The sequence below is a fragment of the Toxotes jaculatrix genome, chromosome 8 (genome assembly GCF_017976425.1).
Source record: "Toxotes jaculatrix isolate fToxJac2 chromosome 8, fToxJac2.pri, whole genome shotgun sequence".
NCBI lineage: Eukaryota > Metazoa > Chordata > Actinopteri > Toxotidae > Toxotes > Toxotes jaculatrix.
This window is the reverse complement of record NC_054401.1, coordinates 14,009,815-14,023,112: the sequence shown is the minus strand read 5'-3', so window position 1 is coordinate 14,023,112 and position 13,298 is coordinate 14,009,815. Positions and strand designations below refer to the sequence as shown.

Genomic DNA, 13,298 nt, shown 5'->3' with positions numbered 1-13,298 from the left:
TTGACGCCTTACTATACTATGACGTTTTTTATGACATTTTGAGGTGAAAAAGAATTTCGACTTTTTTTGGCCGAAAAAAACGCCTTACTATACTATGACGTTTTTTATGACATTTTGAGGTGAAAAATTTTTTTGACTTTTTTTGGCCGATTTTGACGCCTTACTATACTATGACGTTTTTTATGACATTTTGAGGTGAAAAAAATTTTTGACTTTCTTTGGCCGAAAAAAACGCCTTACTACACTATGACGTTTTTTATGACATTTTGAGGTGAAAAAAAATGTTGACTTTTTTTGGCCGATTTTGACGCCTTACTATACTATGACGTTTTTTATGACATTTTGAGGTGAAAAAAAATTTTGACTTTTTTTGGCCGAAAAAAAACCGCCTTACTATACTATGACGTTTTTTATGACATTTTGAGGTGAAAAAAAATTTTGACTTTTTTTGGCCGAAAAAAACGCCTTCCTATACTATGACGTTTTTTATGACATTTTGAGGTGAAAAAATTTTTTGACTTTTTTTGGCCGAAAAAAAACCGCCTTACTATACTATGACGTTTTTTATGACATTTTGAGGTGAAAAAAAATTTTGACTTTTTTTGGCCGAAAAAAACGCCTTCCTATACTATGACGTTTTTTATGACATTTTGAGGTGAAAAAAATTGTTGACTTTTTTTGGCCGATTTTGACGCCTTACTATACTATGACGTTTTTTATGACATTTTGAGGTGAAAAGATTTTTTGACTTTTTTTGGCCGATTTTGACGCCTTACTATACTATGACGTTTTTTATGACATTTTGAGGTGAAAATATTTTTTGACTTTTTTTGGCCAATTTTGACGCCTTACTATACTATGACGTTTTTTATGACATTTTGAGGTCAAAAACGTTTTTGACTTATTTTTGGCCAAAAAAAACGGCTTACTATACTATGACGTTTTTTATGACATTTTGAGGTCAAAATTTTTTCGACTTGTTTTGGCCAATTTTGACGCTTTAGTATACTATGGCGTTTTTTTATGACATTTTGAGGTGAAAAATTTTTTTGACTTTTTTTGTCCGAAAAAAACGCCTTACTGTACTATGACGTTTTTTATGACATTTTGAGGTAAAAAAAAATTTTGACTTTTTTTGGCCGATTTTGACGCCTTACTATACTATGACGTTTTTTATGACATTTTGAGGTCAAAAAATTTTTTGACTTTTTTTGGCCGATTTTGACGCCTTATTATACTATGAAGTTTTCTATGACATTTTGAGGTAAAAAAAAACTTTTGAATTTTTTTGGCCGAAAAAAACGCCTTACTATACTATGACGTTTTTCATGACATTTTGAGGTCTTAATAAAGTATGACTTTTTTTGGCATATTTTGAAATCTTACTTCATTATGTTGTTTTTTGGCATATTTTGAGGCCATTTTAAAGTATGACTTTTTTTCTGGATTTTTTTGAAACCTTCCTATTCTATGACCTTTTTTATTAAGGCCCAAGCACAAAAGTTATCTGAAGCCTTATTGTAACTCAAGGGATTATTATTACTCTCCTCCTCTTTTATTTTTCTTTTTTTCTTCTTTTCTTTTTTCGGATCAGCCCCATCCCTAGAAGAAACCCAGATTTTAGGCCAAAACTACACAGCTGGTTAAAGATGGTAGAAATAGTCAAAAGATGTTTTAATGAGGCTTTTTATTGTAGTTTTTACATAGTTTTTGCTGTGGGCATAGACGCAATAGAAGCCTTGGTTGTATAGAGCTTGTGTCCAAGTTCCACAGTGATGTTATGGCACAGGCAGCGATGTGTGTGTGATGAGCTAATGTTAAATGAAGAGAAGAAAAATGTTGAGTGCAATGAAATCAAAGGCTTCTAAGGGATTCCACAGGAGTTGCTGGTAAATCAGTCCGTGAAGTAAAAAGATTTAATAACACGCATAGAAATCCTACAGCTCTGAGAACCAAAGTGAACCTCCCTTTGTATCAAGCAGAAGTGACACCTTTTTAAACCATGCATGGCTTGGTTTGCTTAAATTATATTTAGAATAATACTGCTTTTAGTCTATAATACACAATTCTACACACGGAGCAAAAAAAAAAAAAAATCAGAAGAACATAAAGACATTGTCATGACATGTACATCATTTTACAGCATTCCCCCTATATCACTTAACACATCTACTGTGTTTTGTTTTTGACAAAGTCAGTACAATCTGGGAAACACAATGAGCTCTTCCCTCGTAACTTCAGTTCTAAGTTGCATGCTACACATTGAGTCTAAGGTGCTGAATAGTTTTCAGTAAATTCTAAACAAAAACAAAAAAAAACCAAAACGTTCTGCTGGTGTGGTTTTATGTAGCTTTAGCATGATGTTGCGCTAGATTCTTGTGTCTCAATGGCTATGTTTCCATCACAGTGAAAATTTGCGAGTGGATAGATTTACCTTGCAACTTGCAAGCCATGGTATCAGCTGTAACTATGCATGTTATAGTGTACCCAAGGTCGTTCCAAATGAATCAAAAGTAAAATGAGCTCACCAATAGTTCAAAAACACCCACATAATCAAAAGGTTAAACTGCAGGCTCCTTCTTAGTTGCTTCAATAAAGATTTACATGTTTTAAAGTAGATAAATTATGGAGATTTTATGTGCATCCATATTACTAATTATCATGTAACCCCTGATGTTCACATTCATTCTTAAATAATGAAGGAATACTCTACGTGTCCTGTAAATGACAAACCGAGATCTCCAGTGATGCCAGTTGCACTGCACATTAATTTGGCCAGATCTATTTTTAACTTTTATTTTACCTAGATCTCGAGTGAAACAACGCATGCCTGTATTCTACAGTAAGGCAACAGGATACAGCTAATGTGCATAACCAGTCCCTAAGTTGTCATAAATACTTTAAAGCTATCTTCATAACAAACTATTTGATCCAAGATATAACGTGGAGAAAAAAAACTAAACAAAAAAAAAACTTTGCCAGGACAAGTTTTAAAAATACTGGTTAAAAATAAATCACAGCTCATGAATGATTGCAGTATTATCATCCTCCCTTCCCTCACAGACCGCACATTTGTAGTAACATTTTCTGATTTTATTTTTTTATGTCCCTGAAAACGTCTTAATAAATAACTGTCTCTGAAAGGCACTCTGAAATGTGCAGCTCAAAGTTTCTACAAAATAAAACTACATAACTATTGTGAAGATTGCTCAACCGCAACATTGTGCCTGCCTTCCTTAAACTGTCCCCAACTGTTCAGTCCATTAGTGAGAATAGGTCACATGATACAACTTGTCTACATTTGTTTAAGCTAAACATGTCTGCATGACGAGCATTAGTCGGAAACTAGTGGTATCACCAGTCTTACCCACAGTAACATTCGCTCCCTCCTTGTGATCTTGTGAATATTTTCACTGTTTCTCTGATAAACTCCTTCTCACCCAGTAAACTAATGCACACCTGCCTTGAATCTGTCGACTTTGGATTAGACATTAAAAACTGTGCTACTGTTAAATTGCTGGTAAAAACTGTTGAGTGTGTTTTCAGATTCAAATGTCAGAGTGGTTCATCAGTGTCAAGGATTTCACATTCCATTGATACCCAACTTTAACATCCAGTGCAATTGTTCCTTATTTGAGCACCTTCTTGAGCAAAAATGAATAGAAACACAAAACTACCACAGTAGTATTTAACAGAATAACCCTCTGCAAGAAACCATCTATTCAATAGATGAAATGTCTTTCAATACAATTTGCCACTAAAGCTGCAGGGTGACACTAAACCCAAGCAAACACAGTGAAGAGTTTAGTGTCTGTACCACACTTCTATGCACTGCTAGCTCTTTTGATGCCCTTGGCTTTAACAAAATATACTTTTGTGTGGGTGTTTGTGAGCAACGTCACGTTCGAAGGATGATGGTGATTAAGCCCTGTGAGTGCAGATCATCGATGTTTATCCAGCAACAGCAAAGCTTAGTGGTTTGAATGCAGCGTGCCTGTTTCTGCTCTCTCTGCTGCACAGTTCATGAATAAAATCTTGTTCCGCTTTTTATCCACTCTCTTCAGGAAGCACTTGAGTCAAGCCTATGTAAACCAAACGCATAAAGATGAGATCAACTCATCAAAGCTGGGGGGGGGGGGGGGGGGGGGGGGTTTAGTGCCAAGTTAAGAGTGCAGTGGGTTGCCAGGTTGGTTGTAGACATTGGAGGGGGCAGTGAAAGGGCTTCCAGACGTCTTAATGTCCAGTGGGACCCAGGCCCAGCTCACACCTGCATCTCCGAACCACTGGACAAGCCGAGAGCGTTGGCCTCCTCTGTCGTCAAACCGTTCTTCAGTGTCCTTCTCACTGTGAAGTCAGGGAGAGGAATAAAGGGAAAGTGGCGAGAGAATGACAGATTGCAATAAGTAAGAGCTCTTTGTGCTGTTATAGTTTTTGCACATACAGCTGTGAGCATTCTGCTGTGCGTGATAATAAACTATACCACCCGTCCAGCTGCTGACGTGACTCACATGACTTTCGGTTGGCTCGGGATCGCCTCCTCTCTCGAGGTTGCGTCCGCTGGCTGGGCCCCTGAGTGGCTGACCTGACAATCCTCTCCATGATCTCATCAGCTGTGTCATCTGTGCAGTTCACTGGGTCATCACTGGCAGAGCACCATGGGGGAACACGCCCTGAGGAATGAGGTCAAAATAATGGATAAGAAAACAACATTAGTTTTTCAATGGCAGGGCAGGTTTAAGAATTCAAGAGTCTAGAGCCACACAAGCAGCTCGGTGAGGCTTAGGCACAGAGGTGCTTTGAGCTAAGAGCTAATGGCGGCTAAATTTCAGTATCACCACAATTATTACAATTCATCCCAAGGGGGACATGAATGCATCTAAGAAATTTCATGTCAATCAATCCAATAGTTGTCGCATCACATTCGACAACACAAACCTGTAGTGCTGCAACTCAGTCACTAGGATTCATCTTCTGGGGATCATGAATCTCAGTACAAAATATCAAGGCAGTCCATCACATATGGTTCAGTCTGCATGTCCACCACTTCAGGACCAAAGTGGTGGACAGTCAGATCGACGTTGCTGTGGCACTGTCAGGCTGCTAGCAGGACTAAAAGTAGTGTGAAAATTAGCTTAAAGGTTTCAGGTAGAATTATGTTGCTTAAAACCGAGATGCTCGTGCTGTGCTCCTGAAGTAGTTGTATCCTCAAAGGAAAGCGAGTCTCAGTGTACTGGATGGTTGATGATATTAATAGTAAAGATATACGTAGGGGCTGTAACAGTATAACATGTTTATGAGACTGACCTCTGGTGCTGCCGGCTCTGGTGCGTGTACGGAGGCCCGGCACCGTGGACGTCCCGCTCTCTCCACCCTGCAGGCTACTCTTTAGCACGGCCTTCATGTTTTCATGTTCAGCTGCATCTTCAGCATACTGGATACCCTGAGGCTGGCTCTCCTGTGCATCTGGTGGGGAACTGCCAAATTTACCACTCTGTGGGGTGGGGAGGCACAGGATTAGAATATCTGACATTTCATGAGTAGGGGATGGTGAAACTCAGCTTCATGCTCTGGTACATTTAGTATTTGGGAAGAACAGTGAGGAAAAGCTTTAAATATCAAACTTGTTATACAGTCTAGCAGTCAAATGACACTTTCCAGCCTAAAACAAGAACAGTTAGTCATTTCAAAAGAGTCACAAGTTCCCCATACGTGTTTCTTTTGTGACACAAACAAAAAAAATATATCAAAAGATCAGAGTACTCATGTTTCCTCATGTCTGTTTCTTGCAACAATGCAGACATGCCAGGTTCAAGAGTTCAGCTGTGAGTCCTCCTGAGGTACATTATTTTCTACCAGGAAGAATCTGTGACTAGTGAGATTCACTCAGCACTTCAGATGACACCATGCAACCACCTCTTTTTCTCTCCCTGTCATCACCATCAAACTTCCTCATTCATGTGGGGTCACACACATCCTGTCAGTCTTACCAATGACTCGTCCTTTGTTAATCCTCATGAATACAACGGTTATTGTTCAAAGTTGCGACAACATGGCCTGGTTGAATGTTAGTCACCGCAGAAAGTTCACATGCACTTGTTTGCACACAGAGTCACCCACCCTACCTCACTATCATCGTCATCCTCACTCTACAGAGATGAAGGAAACGGAAGAAAAAAAAATGTCATAAGGTGAGTTGTAAAAACAGTGTACTGCTGGTATCAGGAAACAGGTTTTGCTGCAGGTTTCAGCTGGAAAGAGAGACTACAAATACAGCCCAAAATACCCGATTTATAATCATTAAAGGAATAATTCTTTTTGGGAAATATGCTTAATTCTTTTTGTTCTTACATCTGTATGCATAAAGAGAAATAAGGGGAAAAGGCCAAGCTACCCCACAACAATCTGTGGTTTCACATGGGATTATTGGTAGTTGGATTTTGGTATTTTGGACATAACAAGGCTACATATTACCCCTGCTGTCAGTCTTTATGTTGACTGGCCACTGATTCCTGTATCATTTTGAACAGATTGACAAAGTTGTATCAATCTTCTCATCTAACTCCCAGTAAGAAAGCAAATCAGGATATTTCACAAACCATTCCTTTAAACATTAGAACTGCTATGATATTTTCAGCCCCCCTGCTTAACACAGAAAACACTGCATATATACAAGCCATGAAACAAAAGAGGATACTTGGCTGCACACCTTTGTAAAAGGGTGGTTAAGGTGTGGGTCTTGTTATCTCTCCTTCAGGGACATCCAAAGGTTTTAATTTTCACACAGTGATTGAATTAGAGTCCCCTTTGAAGACTGAGGGGCCCCTGCCAAGGCTCGCTGTGGAGTCCGCTCTGAGCAGCTGACTCCTCAGGGTTTAAGGGATTTTAATCATGCAGGGAGGTGTTTGCTCTGGCCTTTCTTAGCCTGCTGCAGCTACAGAATGGGATACACTAAAAACAACTCCCTGATTGTTGTTACAGTAACCTATGCATGTGAGCGTGGAGGAACTATGCTGATGTCATTACAAATGTATGCAATGTCAGTCATACATGGCCACGTTTGGTGCTTAAACTGGATTAAGAACATAACCAGTGTCTAGGGATGGTTCATATTGTTTCACAGAATTGAGAAAATACTAACTAAACAAAGACGAGGATCAGGAAATGGAGAAAGTGTACATGTGACTGCTGCTCGTGGCGAAGACCACTTACATCTGTTATCATTTTTCCCCTGGTCTTGTTCCTCTCTCGGTGGTTGGCCCTCTTCTGTTTCTGTTGAAGCACACGCTCCCTTGTTGTGCGATACTCCAGGGCAAATTCACTCAGGATCTTGCTAAAGCGATGAATGCTGACCTCACGTACGGCATATATCGGATGGCCCAGGAACAGCAGAAAGGCATGAAACCTGCAGATGTGTAGAGAAACATCACGTCACTGGGCAGAGGTGAGGTCCTCTGGTGGAAACAACATTTAAAACGTGCTTCAAAAAGTAACAAAGGTCACCTTGTGTAAACACTATAAATGGTTGTGAATGCCACTGAAACAGTTACAACTGACAATATATTAACATCCAGCAAAGTGCAAGAAGACTTTTCATGGAGTTATTTGCTCTACAGTCGATTATACCTGTTGATAATTCTTCGATGTACAATCTTCAGAATAATAATTCTCTCTGCACAGTCTTTGAGGAAGTCGGACATTTTTTGTTTCAACGCTGGCTTCATCTCATGTTTTGCAATGACCTTGAGGTGATCCCATGATGCTTTGCACCTTCGTTCCATCTGGGCCAGATTGTCTTGAAGCTGGTCAAAGTCCACCTGACAACATCACAAACACAAACTCTTCACAGATTGTTGAGGACTTTTGCAATTACTACTACTAATCATGTGTATTAAAAAACACAAACCGATACTGTTTAACGCGTTTCTGAAAACAAGGCTAACCTTAGTCAAGCGGGTGATAGCTCCTATCTCAGAGTAGAGGTCAGTGCTGTCTGGAAACTTCTCAACCACGATGGAGCAGGCGTGGTGCAGCAGAGACTGCTTGTGAACCGTGTCCTTCACCTCTGGGACTTTCTCCAAGTAGCTCAGCTCAAAGCCTTTAGCCTAAAGATGCATGCATACACAGAAAAGCACTCACAATGTGGGACGGAAACAACTGTCTGAAATTAAAAATCAAGAGCCCCTACTCCAAGACCAAATTGCAATGAATTTCCTTTCTGGCACAGTCAGAAAAAAGGACTCAGTGGAGTGTGCCGAGAAGATTTGTAGATTCATTAGGCTGTGATTATCAGAAACCACAATCTACTTCAGTCCCAGCCGATTGTTCTGCTCAGTACAGCAAAGCTAGAAAGCTAGAAAAAAAATAATAAAAAAAGAAAAAAGAACGTATCATGAAAGACATAATCCTAACAGGATCTCCCTTGTTCTTATGCCAGTTTTAAATGGCTTACTGCAAAATATAAATGCAGCCATTATTTACGGGAACTACTTGTTTTGATGTTGATGACTTATGTTTCCCTTTTGCATTTTTGGCTCTCATGACCCAGAGGTTCACTCATACGTAGACTTACACACAGATGTATGCACACAAAGACACACGCAAGGCTGCAGAAACACAGAAACCCCCATCGCAAAGTGAGAGAAACCAAAAAAACTCAGATGCAAGACCCAGATGCAAGTTCACACACAAGAAGCCAGACAAACACAAACTTCCAGAACACACTCAATCATACAACCTCCCCCAACTTTTTCCTCTCAGACAGACAGAGCCAGGTTCAGCAGAGTCTTTGACAAGCATTTTATTTTTTTTTATTTTTTTTACTGTAGAAGGACAGTGTCTGCTGGAGACAGTCAGGCAGCACATTCTTCTACACACAGAGTCCACTGTTATCCTTGCCCAATAAATATGTTGGTGGGGGGAGTTGGGGGAGGTGGAGGAGGAGCGTGGGAGGAAATGGAGGAAGTGAGTGAAAGACAGAGAGGGAGAGAAAGTGAAGAAAAAAGGGGAACCTCAAATCAATGTATGTCCAGAGGGTTACTCACATTGGTTCCGTTGAGGAAGTTGCCAATGGCCAGCAGTGTGGTCAAGATGTAGCGGAGTGTCTTGTTTTTCTCTAATTGGTCCATCCCTTCCTTCAGGTCCTGAAGAGGCTCTGCCACTTCCTAAAACAGTATGAAAATGTAGTCAAGAGGGACATTACCTATCTCTGCCTGTTCATGTATCTGCCAATTAATTCTGCTCTTCTTTCACCCTTGGTAAAGATATACAGTAAGTTGATGAAAACATAAAAATTTAAAGGAATAGTTCAATACACTCATTTGCTTTTTATAAAATGAACACCACTGTTATGTCAGTACCGGAGACGTGAAACCACGGTCAGCAGGCGGGTAGCGTTTTTTCTGTTTTGATTTAAAAAAAAAAAAAAATTAGATGTAACGTGTTAATTACTGAGATTTATTGTTTGTAGGGTGATTGTGCTACCTTTGGACAGAGGCAGGCTAGCGGCTTCCCCTTGTTTCTAGTCTTTATGCTAAGCTAAGCTAATTGGCTGCAGCTTCATATTTACCACACAGACCTGACAGTGTTAAAGGTCTTCTTATTTGATTCCTGGCAAAAAGCAACTAAGCGTGTTTCCCAAAACAATTAATTTAATTTAATTTATGATAGCAGGTGTATTGTAAAAATAGAAAAAAAATAACTCATGACATAAACTTTCCAAAGTGTGATGTATCTGCATGTGATTAGGGTGAACAGGAATGTTTCCGACCTTCTCAATAAGCTCATAGTCCATCTTGAATGCCCACAGCTGCAGGCGAGCAGACAGCTCTGTGATGGAGGAGAGGGTGAGAAGGAACTGTTCAGCGCTGCCCAGGGGAATATCGGGGTTGACCAGCTGAGCCTCCTGGATCCTCTGCTTCTCCTCCTCTGTGGGGATCATTGTCAGTATTTTCTAGGAGAAGATGGAACAAATGAGAGGAGGGAAAAGGAAAGGAGCAGGCTTAGAGGATCATTCATCAAGGATGTCAAAGGCTTTTCAGTGCCTGTGTAAAAAGTTTTTTTTTACTGAATATGTCCAGGAGTAAATCACAGAGATGGAGAGGAAACAAACTGATTCTGACATGTCTAGCTCTGTTTATCTAAGATGTTTCCAACTTTACCACAAACTTATGTCACATCTGAACTTTCAACCTTGCATTTGTTGTCTGACTGAGTATACCTCAAGAGACTAAAGGTGGACAGAAATACTCCTCTGGGCTGAAAATGAATGCAAGGAGGAACTCTAAAAACTTGATGTTATATAATACCAAAGGGATGCAACATCTATCACTATCTACTAATGTGAAGACCTTCAAAAGTCCATAATATGGGTTTTACAACGAGCTGAAAATATGCATGCGGAGCTAACCTTTAATCATCACCGTGATTAATTACGCGAGATCGGCCAAAAATCCAGCCTTGCAGCCAGAAAATCAAATGATATGTCAACATTGTGGGCAATCCCATCTAGATGAGTTGAATGTCTCTTGTTTGGGGAAATCCACCAGTGTATTTTGGTGTGCTGGGTAAATATCATTCAAGAAAACCATGTTTATTTTGGACCCAGTGAGCCTGAATGGGTTTTATTCTATGTGACTGCACTAGACAGTTCTTATAATAGGCACTGCTGCAAATTTTAAATGTGTGTCCTGATACAGAATCCCTTTAAAAATGCTTACCTCAATGCCCTCCTTGTTTAGTGCGTACTCATCAAAGTTGAGGATTGCAGTCTTGATGGTGCGGGGAGGAGGTAAGACAGTCAAACCAATGTTTATAGCGTTGCTTCGTTTTGAATCCAGGACTATGATTTCTTGTCTTTTGCCATCAACAGCTGCTTTCTGTGAGAGACACAAAATGCCATCAGAAATCAAGGGTTAAGCATTGCATATTAGATCATGTATCTTGAGAACTCGGAGCAGTTCTTATTGGTTTAAAGATGCACAAGACAAAATATGTGTTTAAAAACAAACAAACAAACAAACAAACAAAAAAACAAAACAAAAAAAAAACATCTGATCTTTAAGCCATTTTTCCTAAAATGGAAATGTGACAGAGAGCACCTTGTGTTGAGTTGATTTTCTGGTTTACTTGCTTACCTGTGAGGCTGTAACTCTCTTTCCACCAGAAAACAAAATGGTTGGATGGAAAAATGGAAAGAAAAATGTGATAGTGTGGCGAAAAGAGAGTGCAGAAAAAGCCAAGTTGTTACTTAAATCAAAATGGTTTATTCTCTTTTAGTGAGCATGAAAGAGTTCTAGGCCCAAGGGTGGGGCTGGAGGAAAGGTTGTTAGAGAAGGGACTTCTGAATATCTTTTCATGAACAAGTGGAAGGGGGTGTGGGTCCTCATTCATGTGAGACACCCAGAGACGCAGCAGTTTGACCAAGTTTATCACTAAACTTGAAATATGACCCTTTCAAATACAGTGTCCAATAGCATGAAGGCTTGAGCTGTTAGAACGGAAAAATAAACCTGGTTTTATACAACATGGTTTTATACTGTAACAGCAGTGCAACAATAAGTTACCTTAGTGACAGGCAGCTCCTTGGATTTGGACTCAAACAGCTGCTCCAGCTTGGATGTGTCCAGTTTAATTGGCTCCAGTTTGCACCAGAGGGAGTCCTTACAGAATTTATGGTTCTTACACTGCCAGTCCACAGGACGCACCTCGTTCCAGAAGAGACGGATGGTCTTCTTTTTTTTCTGGAAGAGAGGCACCTCCCCTCGACTGAGCTGAGGGGAGGGTGGAGGGATAGGGGCCATGAACGGTGGGGGTGGCGGCATCATTTTGCCAAGCATGGGAGGAGGCGGAGGGCACCCAAACAGTGGTGGGGGTGGAGGCAGGGCAGCGTTGCATGGTGGAGGGGGAGGTGGTGGTATTAGGTCACCTGACCCCACCATGTTGTCCATGTCTAAAATGTCCAAGTCATCCTCGTCCCTCAGATCCGTGAAGTCCATTTCTTTGATGCGCAGCTCCCTGGGTGCTGCCATCAGCTGATCCCAGATATAATCAGACTCTTTCTTAGGAGGTAAAGCTGATGAAGCTGCAGTTGATGATTTGTCCGTTTGCTGCTGCTGCTGCTGTTCTTTTGAGGCCTCCACCTCAAGAGGAGACGTTAAGCCTTTGACCAAATCTCCAAACTTCTCCGCCACTGCTCGGACACTGCCCTGGTTGTCCAGATGTCCCACCTCCATTTTTTTCACATTTTCTTCTCTGGCCTGTCTGTGAGCCTCCAGTGTGGAGATCCTGCTGGCCAAACTAGCCACAGAGGAGTCACTGACCTCTGTCTCCTTCTCACATTTACATTTTTCTCTCTGCGTTTCTCCTACATTCCCTCCATCCTTGCTGGGTGTCGTCTGAGCATAGAGCATGTCCAGCATGAAGCGCTTGCTGTTCAGAATTTTGTTGCACTCGTCGTTCACATCTGCGTCTTTAATGCACTGAGTCCACTGGCCTGTGGATACAGAAACAATTTCGATATTAACAAAAATAAACATAGTTGACTGGCAAAGCAGTTAAATAAAATTAGCACTGGTCATACCTGCTTCAATGTCACCTGTGAGCTTCTCCTCCCGCTCCTCCCTCTCTAGAGTGCTACTCGTAGAGGAGATGCTAGATGCAGAGCAGTTGTCCTTCTCATTCACTTCCTCATTCTGTCTCTCCTTCTCACTCAGCAGTACACTGTCTTCTACATCCCTTTCCGTCGGCGGGTCCTTCTCGCTCTCCTCCCCTAGCTCGACATCCACTTCCACATCTTGTTCTCCCACCTCTGCTACATCAGCTACGTCTGCTTCTTCTACCTGCTCTTCGTCCGCTGCCTCATCCATGCCCTGTTTCTGGCCCTCAGGCCTCTCCTGCTCTTGCCCCTCTTCCGTCTCCACGCCTGACTGTTCGTCTGACGCCGGCTCTGCCACTACATTTTGGTCAGACTCAGCAACATCCTCTGCCTCGGCAGGCGACTCTGTCTCAGTCTGCTGCTTGTCTGGCTCGGAGGGAGGTGTGGGGGAGGTTTCTGATACTGTTAACTCTGGCGCTGGACTTTTGGTTCTGGTCTGTGGGTCAAGGTTTGGCTCTGAGATGTGTTCTGTTCCTGGAAGAGAAATCAAAACAATGGGGACAAAAAATGTTTCTTTAAATACTTCAGTTATGGCCCTTTATATTATCTGATAGTCTTCAGAAACATTTTTGTTTATAATTAAAACAGCTCTAAATTGCTTCCTGACATATCCTTAATTACACTGACTTATTGTTTAAACTCATTG

General features: G+C 41.0%; 1 protein-coding gene across 4 annotated transcripts in view; it reads right to left on the bottom strand.

Annotated features, from left to right (window-relative positions):
• Window positions 1-1,689: 1,689 nt before the first annotated feature.
• Window positions 1,690-13,298, bottom strand: part of fhod3b (formin homology 2 domain containing 3b) — an 83,284-nt gene continuing 71,675 nt past the window's right edge. For 2 of the 4 annotated variants that reach the window (XM_041044074.1, XM_041044075.1), the window contains 12 exons: window positions 12,578-13,126; window positions 11,562-12,490; window positions 10,716-10,874; window positions 9,767-9,949; window positions 9,042-9,161; window positions 7,941-8,102; window positions 7,624-7,814; window positions 7,210-7,402; window positions 6,123-6,146; window positions 5,305-5,491; window positions 4,509-4,670; window positions 1,690-4,344 (listed from right to left, as the gene is read on the bottom strand). In XM_041044074.1, the coding sequence (XP_040900008.1) occupies window positions 4,262-4,344; window positions 4,509-4,670; window positions 5,305-5,491; window positions 6,123-6,146; window positions 7,210-7,402; window positions 7,624-7,814; window positions 7,941-8,102; window positions 9,042-9,161; window positions 9,767-9,949; window positions 10,716-10,874; window positions 11,562-12,490; window positions 12,578-13,126 (2,942 nt within the window). In that variant the 3' untranslated portion in view covers window positions 1,690-4,261. The remainder of the gene's footprint in view (window positions 4,345-4,508; window positions 4,671-5,304; window positions 5,492-6,122; window positions 6,147-7,209; window positions 7,403-7,623; window positions 7,815-7,940; window positions 8,103-9,041; window positions 9,162-9,766; window positions 9,950-10,715; window positions 10,875-11,561; window positions 12,491-12,577; window positions 13,127-13,298) is intronic. The other 2 variants (XM_041044076.1, XM_041044077.1) reach the window with 1 other exon arrangement.